General features: G+C 29.9%; 1 protein-coding gene across 2 annotated transcripts; it reads right to left on the bottom strand.

The window, feature by feature from the left end:
* Positions 1 to 1,482: 1,482 nt before the first annotated feature.
* LOC133291207 (probable ribosome biogenesis protein RLP24) lies at positions 1,483 to 4,470 on the bottom strand. 2 transcript variants are annotated; one of them, XM_061489432.1, is made up of 5 exons: positions 4,351 to 4,470; positions 2,632 to 2,740; positions 2,220 to 2,333; positions 2,001 to 2,137; positions 1,483 to 1,903 (listed from the first exon to the last, which is right to left on the bottom strand). In XM_061489432.1, exons 2-5 carry the CDS (start codon positions 2,710 to 2,712, stop codon positions 1,729 to 1,731), a joined length of 507 nt encoding a protein of 168 aa, XP_061345416.1. In that variant the 5' UTR covers positions 2,713 to 2,740; positions 4,351 to 4,470; the 3' UTR covers positions 1,483 to 1,728. The 2 variants fall into 2 exon arrangements, with proteins under 2 accessions (XP_061345416.1, XP_061345417.1); XM_061489433.1 differs by having other exon boundaries at positions 2,632 to 2,735; positions 4,351 to 4,440.
* Positions 4,471 to 14,861: the final 10,391 nt, after the last annotated feature.

Genomic DNA, 14,861 nt, shown 5'->3' with positions numbered 1-14,861 from the left:
TTTAATCTACACTTAAATTCCTAACCTCAGCAAGGTAATCTCCCATTAGTTCTGTTAAGAATATTATTGCGCATTGGGTGGGTGAGGATCTTTTTAATGAGTTATATTATTCTTTAACACACACCCTCACACAAGAGCCCTTTGGGCGAGGTGTGGATATTGCACAGGCCCAAATTTTTTATTTACGTTTTTCTGCTTTTTTTTATTTAATTCCACAAGTGGGGGATCCAACTCGTGAGTTTATGATCACTAAAATTCGGATACCATATTAAGAATCACTTCGACCCAAAATCCACAAGTGTGAACGTCTTTTTTAATGATTTATATTATTCAAAAAAACAATGGGGATTCAAATATTGTATTCTTACATTCTCCAAACATAAACATCGCGCAATAAGCCCTCTGTTTAATTACTCAAGCTTATGGACAACAACATAATAAAAAGGAAAACATCATCGTCATAATTCATCAGTTTAATATTATTGTACAGCTAAAAATTAAATATTAGTATTACTATACCACTTGAGAGTGTTCAAGGCTGTTATCAATAATCAAGAGAGAAAGATAAAAGAGAGAGAGTGTGAGAGAGACCTTGGGTGGAGGTGCTGGAATCGCTGGGAAGCTTGGAAACAAGGTAAGCGGATGCAATCGCTGTATGCAAGGGTTTGAAGGAGCTCAATTCTCTTCGGAACAATCTCGGCGTAGCAATAGGGTTCTGGCGAGGAGTGAAATTCGAAGCACGCAAAGAGAAAGAGGGTCTCCTTGCAATCGAAGCTCTGCATAGTGTGCGCACCATTGTGAATCTTCCTGCCATTGTCATTCAACCTTGTGTTGGAGCTTCAACCGATTCGAACCCTAAAACCCTCTGCAAAACCCGCGCCACTCCAACACTCACTGAAGTCTGAACCTCTCCTCGAAATGGGCCCAGCCCGGCCCGTGTGACAAGCCCGCAACTTATTAATACAAAATTATATATTTGTAGGATTCGCTTTTTCTGCGCAGATAAGTTATCTGCAGTAAGCTCAATACGACGTCGTTTTGGGATTGAGAATAAATGCAGTAACCGCAAAAATATTTTTCCAATATTTTTATATATAAAAAGTTATATTTACAAAAAAAAAATTTACAAACTCAATTATATATTCCAGAAAATAGACTCCATTAGAAATGCATTCTGGCCCTAGGAATACATAATATAATTTGTAGACAAAAAAATTATAAATATAATGTACATTTTTTACATTATCAAATAATTTTAGCCATAAAATAAGTTTTTTTCCTAAAATTGTCTTTTTAACTTTATTTTTTTCAATTTTCATTTGCGCAGAAAGCTTTTACATATACAATGATTTGTTTCACACAAACTTCTTTTAAAATGAAAATGAAATAAGAAATAAAAAAATAAAAAAAAGGAATGCATATCCCTAGTATGCTTTTTACTACCGTCATAGAGCAATATATTAGACCAAGAAGCTCAGCATTTTCCAATCATAAAATGATCACATTCTCAAGTTTTTTGGTTGTACAACAATCACCTCACAGAATATGCCACGTCCAAGGAGAATGAGATGACACAACAAACGTTTACCCAAAAAATTTGTTTGAAAATCACATCGTTCACGTTGATGATCACAAGGCAACTGGTAATTTGGACCTTACAGGTAATTAATCTAGCAACAAATATTATAAACCGGCAAAAAAAAATAAAGTGCAGCGTTGATAGATTAATCACTCTTCCATGCGAGGATTCTCCTCTGATTGCTTTTGGGAAACCTTGACTTTGATCTTTGGTAAAGTGAGAGATGAATCCTGTTGAAGCACAGAAGGAGCTTTGACCATACTGATACCCTGTTCCAACTCCCTCGCTGCCTCCCTCTGCAGCTTTTCCTTTTTGCCTTTCATCCTATTAAAGGTTTAACAAAATGTCACCAGAAAGCCAAAAGAAAAAACACCATGTAAAGCATTCCAATATATATACAAGGGTGGAGTCAAAGAATGACCTATTCTTATGGTGTTTCTCCTCCCTGCTGACTCTGATCTTATCAATCTTAGGAATGGCCTTGAGGACATTCTCCGCAAGATTCCTGTCATATCTTTCGGGCCTGTTTCGCTTTCTCTCAAACTCAAAGGTTGAATCCTAAAACAAAATATAATAGTTTTGAAGATTGTCCAAACCAAGACAATTAAATTTAATAGATATCTAATACCAAGATAATTACCTGTGTCATATCCTTTCCATGCACTCGCCGATATGCCTTGGTCCATTTTACTTTACGAGGATTCCTCTTCATTTTAAAGTTCTTGTGGCATTTAGATCTACAAAACCGAAAAATCTGCACAAATTGGTTGTCAGGAATCTGAGCTACAAAGGCCATGTAATGTGGAGCCTCACTTTCATAAAACATTTAATCTCATCTGATCCAACAAGAGAAATCAATTACATAATAATTCTCTAGAAGCATTTACAGAAATGGATAACCACGGATGGGAGACAAATTTCTGGGGACACGGTAGTGAATTTATTTATTCATTTATTTAATATTTATTCTTAGATAAAAGAGGAAATTCATTAAGATTACGTGAAGTGATTACAAAGAGTTAGGAGGAAAAAAGGAATGAATTTCATTTTACCTTAGCATCATTCCGAACGAACTGGATTCCATGTCCAGGGTATACGGTTGAAGAACAAAACCAGCATTTCTCCAATCTCATTGTGCCTCCAGACTAGAACAGTACTTCACTAGAAGAAAATGGTGCAAAAAAGAAAACAATAATCAGGTACAAAAAATTATTGCACAAGCCCCCCCAGACGATATACTAAGAGACACGTACGGTTAGCACCTACTTATATCATCAAAGTATGCAAGCAGAAATCTTATCAGTAAAATAAAATAAGGAATCAATAAAATATCAAACAATGCAATAGAGTCAACAGGTATTAAACCATTATCATGTGCAATAGAAATCAATAAGTGAACAAATAACATCCATTCCAACCTATCCTTCAAATAGGAAAACACTGCAAAAAACTAGAAAACTATGCTTAAAAGAACTCCAAAAAAGTTACAGAAAATTAACGAAAATCCCATATGATTAAATAAAAACAAAAAGTCATGTTTAAATTAATTACGAAAAACTTATTAAGATTGAATAAAACCAACATACTATATCAGCCATGCAGTCTTAAAAATTATAGTAAGCATACTTGATGCAATCCTTAAGTACTGATTGGAGACAAAAAAATAATAATTGCCATCTGCTAAATAATATAACTCTTATTTTGGTTGTGACTCCAACACTTCAATTATTTGAACTGTTGCTCAATCACACACTGTAATCATGAAAGGTTTGTACTTAAAATCTAATATCATATGTCAATTACTATGAAGCAATGGTAAATGCACATCTTTTTTGCTCCCTTTGATCTATGGAAATGTATATACTGTCTCTGATACTCTCTGCCTCAGCACCTTAATAAAAAAATCATATAGCCCAACATCAACATCAACAACACCTTTATCCCAAACTAGTTGGATCGGTTTCCAATGAACCCAAATGAAAAGCAAGAAAATATTAAAAAAAATTATATATCCCAAATGCCACCAAATTTTCTGAGCTGAAAATAAAGGAAAAAATAGAGACTAAGGTGTCCATCTTGATGAAGCTTCTACTGCTACAATGATGGAACGTCCACCCATACCATCTAACTCTTCGGATCATTGTTATTCCTTCTAAGAGAATATTAAAGGCAGTATCTTCATTACTGGATTTGATTCCTATAAAGTGAAGGGTGTACTTTAGAGGGAAAAGTACTGAGGAGTTATAACCCAAAATTGAAAAATCAACTGTTTAAGATTGTGAATTTGTGATAACATACATGGACATATATAACAAACCATAAAGTTGTTAAAAATCAACAGTTATAACTCTGCACTTTTCTCTCTAAAGTGCACCCCTCACCCTAGAGGGGCTAAATTCCTGCATTAGTATGATTCTACTATTATCTATCCTACTTAGCATCTTCTCAACTTCAATTATAACATTTTAAAAAATGTTTATGTATATAATGATTCGGCCATCTAAGGAAACCAATATAACATTCCACATATTTAAATTTCCAAACTCCACCTAAGTTAGCCACACAATCCAACTAACTATAATTTTGAGGCCAAGGCACCAACCACAGTGGTGTTATCATAATTTTTTTCCTTTCCTTAGTTTCTTTTCTTTTTTCTAATACTATCGTTTGAGCCATGGAAACACCTCCTTCGCCAAACACAAACACTGGGTTTAAAATAACTTGACCCAATTAGAATTAAAATATCAACGTTTTTAGAACTTTGCACTTACATCACTGATGCTGTTTGAACTCTTATTCCGCCCACGCCACGCCTTGTGCCAACAACTCCCGGTGGCGGTGGGTTTAGAAGATTCAGAAACGTATGCGGAAGAGAAAAACCCTAAATCAAAAACCCCTTTAATTTTGTTTTATTAATTTTTGATGGGTTTCGGGTTAACCCGTTCAGCTAAATTAACCCGAATATATCTCACAGGTCTGATTTAATAACCGAACCGAGAAACCGTACCTTCTTTCTTTTTCTAGCAACTGGGCATTCCCAAACCCACTCAAACGAAACTTATATATTAAAAAAAGGGAAAATTGTTTGTGATTTTAAATGACAGAAAGTTATGTTATTTTAAAAAAGATATAGACACAGAAAATTTGAATTTTAAATTAAAAAAAAACTACCACTTTCTTTCTCTCATGATTTCTATTTTTTTTTGTATCTATCTCTCTCCTAAAATGATATAACTTATGTCATTTAAAATGACAAACACCAAACCCTTAAAAAAATTCAAAGCATCCAAGGGGCCGAACTATTATAGATGGGCTTAGTCCAACTTCCATGTGAGTATGCAATAAAATTTCACAAGTTGACAATGGCCCATAAGGAAATAAAATTGAATAAACAGACAGGACATGGCCAGTAATAATAAGACCACAAATTTTCATGAAAAGATAGAAAAGAAAATAACATAGCAATATGATTTTCTTTCTAAGAAAATTCAATGAAAGGCTATACAACGTATATTTTTTTGTCCCATTTTTTAAGTATTTCTTAAGGATTGAAGTGGTTACAGAAATGGTTACCCTTATTGTTGTTATTTATATTTATAGATCTAATTCAAAATAGATATTAGATAAATTATTTTTACACGTTATCTTGTACACATTAATTAATTGTATAAAGTTTAATATGAAATGTAGTCCTGTGCCTAACGTGGACGCCATAACTTAGCACATTGTTCCATTTCAATTTTGATATTCATAAACCAAAATTTACAAATCATTTTTATATGAATTAATGATATATGAATTTTGAGTTAACAATTTATATTGTTTGATTGATGGAAATTAATTACTATCCCGTTAACCATGTACATTGTTCATTATAGTTTTTTATGTTATTAACAAATATAAAACTAATGTAAGCAAAATGGTACTAACATTCATTTTATATTCCATTTTTACCTAAAACACCGTCAATCCTTCTTCTTTTTTTTAATTAACAGCAGAAGATGAGATAAAGGTCGAATCATAATGAATCAAGGAATTTTTGAGTTTGTCGGTCTAAATTACCAGAATTTGGATTCTCTTGTATAAAAAAGTGGTAATATAATCATATATTAATTACAATCATTTATTTAAAAGTTATATATATTTTTTATCTTATTATCAATAAAAAATTATGATCAAATAACATTACCATTTTTTGTATCAGGGGATTCAAATCCAAATTACCTAATGCTTACAAATTTGGTGGGTCAACTAATTTGTCAATTCAGTTTAAATTATTGAAATAAAAAATAATAATATATTCTTGAGTAATATATAGCTTACAGAATAAAATAAATAAATATAAATAAATCTATTAAACTCAACTAATTCAACTACGGGCTCAACTAAGTTCAGTTAAAAAAATTACACTTTATTTTTGTGAATCAGCTAATACATTTTATCAAACTTTAAATAAATCTAATAAACTCGACCTAATTTAAGAATTTGTAGTTTGCAAAAAGGGTTCATTTGTTTTGCAGCAAGACAGAAATCATAGTATTTTTATTATTTTAATTTATTTCATGATTATTATAATTTTTATAATTATAATATTTTAATCTTAAAATGACATTATTTTAAAAATAAATACAGATAATTTATCTCTAATAACTACAGAAATATTTTTTTAAGCCAGAAAGTCAGTTACATTGAATACCTGAAAATATTTGTTGTCAGATTCGCACAACCTTATATTGAGATTAGTTGGAATTAAATAAATGGTCTATTTTACTAATTAAAGAAAAAAAAACATAAAAGGTCAAAAAAAATTATTTAAAGAATTGAAATTTTGTTTGATATGACAATATGACATTTTCTTTATTTTTTTAAATATAAACTTAGAAAATAACTTGTTTTATAAGTAATCATGGTTCCGATTTCCAGACCCGTCCAACGAGCACAGCGTAAACAAGAAACGAGAATGTGCTACAGAGAGAGGAGCGGGTTTGGGTTGGGTCATTGTCAGACAGAGTTAGACCAACTCACAACATAACTCCGTCGCTTTCATCCTCAAACGGCTAGTTGGCGTTTGGGTATTATACACTGTGCAAACAAACACGCTCTTCGAACCTTCCAAAATTAGCCGTTGCCTTCTACTATAGGAGTCTTTGCACCATTCCTCCAGCTAGCATTTTGTATTTTCCATCTTACTTTTCTTTCCTCACTTGTCTCTATTTTATTATTTTTTTAATGATTATGGTTCATGATAAGTGGTAACCTGTGAAATGAGGCCCACCATGACTTCATTTTGTATATGTCTCACTCTCACTTGTGACATGCTTGCCCATCATTTTTAGAAATTTTAAAAAAAATGGTAATAATATATATTTTTTATTAGTGAGTGGAATTTTATATTGATGTCACTAAATAACATATGCCTATTTTATTTTATTTTTTATTAATGAGCCCGACATAAATTTTATCTATATTCAGCCCAAGACAATAAATTGAGTGTTTATTTTATGATCTGAGATGGAGTATTGAAACCGATCTTCTTAGGATTCAATTCAATATGTTTTAAGTGAATCTTCTACCATGTGTTACCGTGGAAAATAGGTTGGTGATAGAATGAATCAGCTATGGGCGTTTGATCAAGGAGAAATTTTTTGAATACTAGAGAAATGTAATTAATAGGTGTTGAGATATATAGTCCCACATTGATTGGATGAGCAACTAATATGGCCTTTATAAGGCCTTGGGCACTCCCACCCTTGAGTTAGCTTTTGGGGTGGTGACCTCAAGGTTCTTAACATGGTATCAGAGCCCCACAGTCCCCCGCTTTAAAAAGTGGAATTAAAATAAAAATAAAAAAAAGCACAAAAAGGTAAACCAAAAATGGGTCTGTGCAATTTTCACGCTTCTAGCCTAAAGAGCTCTTGCGTGAGGGGACGTGTTGAGATATATAGTCCCACATTGATTGGATGGGCAACTAATATGGCCTTTATTAAGGCCTTGGACACTCCTACCCCTTGAGCTAGCTTTTGGAGTGGTGACCTCAAGGTTCTTAACAAAAATGGTTGGAAAGTGAGTTTGGTAGGAAAATGTAAAAAAAATTGTTTGGTTGAAAAAAAAAAATACTGGAAAAATTTGGTAAATAATATAAAGTTTATGTTTGGTTTGAGTTAAAATATTGATGGGAAAATGAGTTGCAATTATCAAAATAATCATATTTTTAAATTTTTTGAATCTCATCATGTGGTGTCTATGTTTGATTGTGTGAAGAGTACTCTCGTTCAGTGTCATAAATCTATCAGAAATTGTCACATCATTTTAGACTATTCAAACCTCTAGAAATTGCCTCAGTATTCATCGCACTCTGCTTCCAGTTAAGATGAAGGATGAAGGTAGCTTTATAAGAGGGTAATTTTGGTAGTTATGGTGTCAAATTTTTTTCATTTACCTAGCTTTTGTGAAATACCACTTTGAAAGTAGAATTTGAGTACCATGCATTTTATCAGATTTTCAAACAATTATCAATGACTAGGCAAATCACTTAGCTAGAAAAAGTTTTTTAATACCATGTACCAAACATAGACAATCCCAAATGCCAATCTAATATGTCTAGGTAAATTTCTAGAAAGCTGCTACCAAACACAACCCTAATGTCTTGTAGCGATACTTCCAAATAAAACAGCTCATTCAAACTCGACTTATACGTGAACAATAACACTTGAAATATAGGATGTACTGAATGACAATGTGTGCGTGTAGAAAATTATTTCCAAAATCATTAGTTTAGAATCTCAACTAATTTTTTCTTCTTCTTAATATTATGATTTAACGATACTAAAAAAGAAGAGATAAAATAGGCATAAAAAATGTAAATCTAATATTCTATCCCATATAAAAAATATAAGGTAATGATTTAAAACACTGTTGTAAAACCCGGCATGACCTGGCCGGGTCGACCCGGAACCCGGTGAACCGGTCATCAGACCGGTTCGGGTTAAGCATTGGACCGGTCATGAATCGATCCGGCCAAACCCGGTGACCCGGTCGGATCATGCATTTAAAAAAAAAACCAAAATTATTTCATCTTATAAAAAAAATATATAACTCATTCTAAAAACTTTTTGTATTTTTATTTGTTAGTATACTCTTCTACAATGACCTCTTAGTTTCCAATACTGAAGCAATTTGTGGAATAATAAATTAGAGAATGTTACATATGTCATTTTATTGTAGTTAAATTTGAAAAATATGAGTTCAATGTCATTCAGAAGTATGTTTATGAGAATTCTGAGTTGCAATTTAAATTGACATAGTAATAGCATGCACTTTTATTTATTTATGCTTCATGATTTTTAACTTATTTAGTGAACCTTGTTTAATTCAGTTTAGATATGAAGAATATAATTGAATTTATATGTTCATATTTATATATATTTTTTTATATATCTATACTTATCCGGGCCAACCAGTGAACCACCGATTCGACCAGTGACCCAGTACCCCGACTGGATCGATGCACGGGTCGGGTTTAACAACACTGATTTAAAAGACCGCAACAAAATATCTTTTTTCAAATTTCTTATTTATAATTATAATTAATGTAAAATTAATTCTAATAGCACTCGCTTAGCAACTAGATAGTAATTTTTCGAACCTTATGTCAAATTTAGTTCAGTCAAATATATCTAAACACAGTCACAATTGTTCTTAGCAGTGACTAGGACGAAATCTTTGTGGTCTTAAGCCCAAATGGCAATATATAATACCTCTGGAATAATAATGCTGCCACCAACGATAGCTGGTCTTTGACTCCTTGTTATGAAGTTTACAAATTCCTCATGATCATCAGCATGCAATTAACGAATTTAGATATCATCGTGGGATTGAATCCTCCCAAAATATACGATTAAACCATTATTCACCTCCTGCGTGATTGCGCCATAAATTACGCAATGTGGGAATCCCTTGATGCTATCTCTCCGTCCCAAAATGTCTCACCTTCACCACCAATTAATTTGAAGCTCGTTTCTTATACGCTTTGACACACTGTTTCAGCCTTTTGATTGGACTGGAAACAAATTTGACTAGACGGGAGTCATTTGGGTAATCCACATCCAAGGAAGGCATGTACTTTGTTTATATAGATTTAATTATTCTTTATTAGTAAGTTATTTTTAAATTATAGCTTTCATTGAGGTTCTCTCTGGACTTGAATTAAAAATTATATAAATAATCTCCATTAATGGCCCCCTTATTAGAGCACTTGCTTATCATACACGTTACCTAACCATACTTGTTGGCACACATTTAAGATAGTTTGAATGAAAAGCTGGTGGAATTGGCTACGAGTCTTTTTCCGAGCTTTTATTTTGTTTAAGGCTATCTATGTCCTCATCCATTCAACGAAGAAATCAAACTACCAATACTTTGGAGCCTACAACATTTCCCATTACCCTTAAACCCCAATAATCGTTAAGAAACAAAATTTTTAAAAAAAGAATGATAATTTCACATCCACATCATTTTCCTTAGCATAAAATACATATTATCTCACATTATGAGATTCACTTACTGCATATGTAAGTATTGTACATTTACATTATATGAATCAGTTTTCCATGGAATATATATTTATTTTTTTTAAATTCATTTGTTAAATCGTATAACATTGTTATGATGATATAAAATAGGAAGGATATATTTACAACCTTTTTTTATAACCACTTACAACTATATCTTAACACCATTGATTTTCGTCAATCAACGGTTATCATTTATTGTGAATTAATAATTAATTAATGAGTTTAATTTGCAGAAATCATAACCATTGATTGACGAAAATCAACGATATTAAGATATGGTTGTAAGAGGTTGTAAAAATAAGGTTGTAAGTATAACCTTTCTCTATATTAAATATAAGATATATTATTGTTAAGTCATGAAATTTATTTATATTTTCAAATATATTACGTATTTAAATTCATCAGTTAAATAAATTGAATTTAAAGTTGATAAAAATATTCAATGAAGTAACGGAAATTATATATATGTATGTATCTATTGCTTTAAAGAAAAGTGCTTGTATTTATTTACCAAAAAAAAAATGGTTGTATTTGCTTCCTTAACAATTGTGAAAGTATATTTTTTTAATAAAGGAAGGTTCCTCCAATTAAATTCAACTAATCATAAGACTTTATGTCACCTTTTCATTTACTTTCATGAAAATAGATAGAGCTATCAATTCAATGTCTTCCTTTGTGCATTTTTTAACAAATTATTCTATTGTGATTTTTTTCATTGGCCGACACTAAAGGTTTCCCTTCTTGTTCTTGAGAAAATTTTCAAGACTTTGTCAACAATTTAAAAAGAGGTTGCACACACACAACAAAAAAAACAAAAAAAAGAGGTTGCACATATTAATTATATAATTTAATAATATATTCACATATAAGTTTAATAGAAAAAAGTATGGTTATTTGAATTTATATAGGCGAGAGCTCAATAATAACTTGCATATTATTTTTAGGATTTTTTTAAATTGAAGGTAACACTATTAATTATGTCAAACTTGATGATTTTTTTTTTGTAATACTTCAAGCACCTCAAAATTATTCTCTCTCAAACACATAACCTCTAACAACAAACCTATATAAATTAAACACTTCTATAACTAATCAAGATGATAGTGTCAATTTTCAAGGCGTCCAAAGTTATGTTTTCCTTTTTTTATTTTTTCCAAAGCTTTAAAACAAACTTTTGTGATTTATTCTGTTGGCTTTATCGAATAGAAAACAAGGTCATCATTTCATTACTATGGTGAAGTTTTCATTAAATATATATAAAGTCTTTCGAGCTATCTTCATCTTTGACATCTTCTGTCAATTTTTTCGAAAATGTAAAGAGAGTAAAAACAAGTTGAATCATTCAAGAATTGATTCCCCCCGCCCCCCTTTTACAAACATGCTATTATTCTATCGTTCTATCCTTTTCTTTGCGCTCTGTGGCACTCTCTTTTTTAAGCTATTTAGGTGCAGTAATTTAATTTAATAAAACAAGCAACACTCTAATTAAAAGGTCGTTGTACAAACGACATTTAAACTAATATATACACAAAAATATGAAAATGATTAAAGGATAGGGGATGCGAATAATTGTGAAATATCGGAACTGATTCGTTTCAAACAAGTAATTAAGATCAATATATCAAAAATAAAAATACACGTCGTTTTTTCTCACCACTGTATATTAGTTGAATTAGTTGGCAATTCAATTGTTAAACTGCTTATATCATGTAATCATGTATGAATATGGACGAGGGAAAGTGACGAGTCATCCTATATCAATGCCATAAAATAAGTATTTGCAAACTCAAAGTTTTAGCTTTTTATCCAAACAAAAAATATGTACAATAAACAACTTGACGTGTTTTACTTTTGACTAATGTTGTTATAATTGCTAGAAATTGATATTTAACTGGAACAACGAGTTATTATTTGAAGATGAAAAGTTGGATAACTATACAAGAATTTTAAATTTTCTTCAAATTAGGAGAAGTTCCAATAATTAAATTAAAAATTAATTCAACCATTAATTTGAACTGAGCACAATGCACTTTTGAATAATTTAAACTCATGCAGTCTAAGTAGAATTCACCCACATTCACCAAATATTCTAAATATTTAGGAAAAAAAGTATAAAGAACATCATTTTCTTTATGGCTATGAATGTTCAAAAGAAGCATACATAATTCATAACATGCAAATATAGTGTACAAAAACTTTTCGTAATACTTTTTTTTTAAAGAAAATTACTATTCATATATTTAAAAAACAATACTTACCCGGGCACTTTTTATTTATTAATATCGTATTTTTTAAGTTTGTCAAATTATTTTTAAGCTCTCAATCATAAAAAGATTATGGCTTGATATATCTCGTAATATCGTAATTATTATTCAAAATAATTTAGACGATTTTTTAGAAAAATATTTTTTTTATATTTCATGATTTATTTCTTCATTTAATAAAAATTTATAATTTATTATAAATATAAATATAAATTATTTCTTTATAACTTATATTATAGGGAAAAATGTTTCTGCAGTTACTGCGGATAAGTTATCTGCATTTTTTCCAAAACGACGTAGTTTTGGTATTGAAATATTAAAAAATTATAAATATAAAGACTATTATAACCCTAAAATAAATTAAAATTACAAAAATACCATGATTTTCACCCCAAAACGACGTCGTATTGGGCTTACTGCATATCACTTATCTGCAGTAACTGCAGAAAAAACGAACCCTATATTATATCATGATATAATAAATTAATACGATTTTCATATTATTATTTTCTTCCATCTTTACTTAAATTTCTATAATTTCAACTGATAATATCAAATTAAAAAATATGGCAAAGCTTATCATATAATTTTCATAATAAACTTTAGGTGCATGGGTGTATTTGAAATCTCATACATGTTATTTTAAGTTTAAAGTTTCTAAATTTGATTGAGAAAATATTAATATTAAAAATAATTTCATTTAGTCCCTAAGATTAAAATATTTGATATCTCTCCTAAAATATAATAATTTAATTTTGATTAACCTTATAAAATCCTGTTTAAAGTTGTACTAAAAATACAATAAATAATTTTTATCTTATATATATATATATATATATATATATATATATATATATATATATGAAAGGAGAGGTTATAGTTACTACCTGTTATTACGAAATTTTAACCGTTGATTTTCGTTAATCTAACGGTTGTAATTTATTGGGTCATACTTATTAATTAATTATTAATTTAATAAATTATAACCGTTAAATTGACAAAAATCAACTCTTAAAATTTAATAATAAGAAAAAAATAATAACTATAACCTCTATAAAAACATAATAAAATGTTGGCGAACTCGTACCAACACATATAATATTTGGAGTAGAAGATGAACTATTTTGCAATTCTAAGAATAAAAACAAAAATCAATTATAAATCTTTATATTTAAGTGCAATAAAATTTATCAATTAAGTTATGTGACACCATTTTCATATATATATATATATATAGGGCTTATCATTTCTCAAGCTGCTTGAGACAATGTTATCTCCGGTTACTAAATCATAACCGTACAAAAATAGATCAATGGTGATAAAGGAAGAGAGAGAAAACATGAATCATAACCATTCAAAGATGAATAAATTAATATAACGAAATAAATAAATAAAATGAAGTAGTTTTGAGGTGGTCGGAGATAACATTGTCTCAAACAACTTAAGAAATGTTTTTCCCATATATATATATATATATATATATATATATATATATATATATATATATATAAGGAATGATCCGTTTATAATTTTTAGCAAATTATACTATGTACTTTCGGAAGTACATAATTTAACTTGTAATATTTTTGAAAGTAAATAGTATAATTTGTATAAAAAATTTATAAATATAACCCTTTTATATATATATATATATATATATATATATATATATATATATATATATATATATATGGATAATGTTTTCCTCCTTTCACATGATACAATCAATTTTTCTACATACACATAAAATTAGGTCCATTAATTCTTTTATTTTTCTTTTATTTTAAAAATAGTGTCCCCCACAATTAATTATCTCTATGACATGACCTAAAATTTTTCTACAACATAATACTTGTTTTTCCCAGTATATATAATATTTGATAGTTGCATAAAAGGGGTGTTAACGGGCCGAGCCGAGCCGAGTTTTGGTCTTAAAAGACTAAGCTTGTATTTAAATGTGTCAGCCTGACCAAGCCTGTTACCTGTTGTAATATAATTATCGGCCTTTGGCCTGACTTATTTATAAAAAATAAAAGCCTGATTTAGACTGTTTAAAAAAAAATTACAAAATTTTATTCAAACATAATATACAATCGACAACACTAGTAATTTCATAAATACTCATAAATTCAATGTATATCCAAACAACATAATATAGAACAAAATCATTTCAAAAAGTCTGTTTAACCAATAAAATAGGATGAAATAGATTGAGGAGAAAGAGATGACTATTACAAGTAGTATAAAAAATAATATACTAGGCCAGCCTGAGAGGCTCTAAGACCGAGCTTTTGAATTGGAGACTGATGCCTAACTTTTATACAAGTTCAAGCCTGCTGCCAACAATTAATTTTTGACATGTAAGTTCAGACCTCCACGAGCCGATCCAAAGACGTTGAAAAGTCCCTGTTTTGTTTAGCAGCACTCAGTTATACCATCGTTTAG

Source organism: Gastrolobium bilobum, unplaced genomic scaffold (genome assembly GCF_033153095.1).
Source record: "Gastrolobium bilobum isolate Gb01-03AN ecotype WA unplaced genomic scaffold, APGP_CSIRO_Gbil_v1 utg1383, whole genome shotgun sequence".
Taxonomy (NCBI): Eukaryota; Viridiplantae; Streptophyta; class Magnoliopsida; order Fabales; family Fabaceae; genus Gastrolobium; species Gastrolobium bilobum.
This window is presented reverse-complemented; position numbering and strand designations above follow the sequence as displayed.

Coding starts and splice junctions, on each gene's coding strand:
- LOC133291207 (XM_061489432.1), bottom strand. CDS start 2,712: ATGAGATTGGAGAAATGCTGGTTTTGTTCTTCAACCGTATACCCTGGA. Junction 2,138..2,219: donor ATGGAAAGGATATGACACAG/GTAATTATCTTG, acceptor ATTTTGTTTTAG/GATTCAACCTTTGAGTTTGA. Junction 1,904..2,000: donor GAGAAACACCATAAGAATAG/GTCATTCTTTGA, acceptor AACCTTTAATAG/GATGAAAGGCAAAAAGGAAA.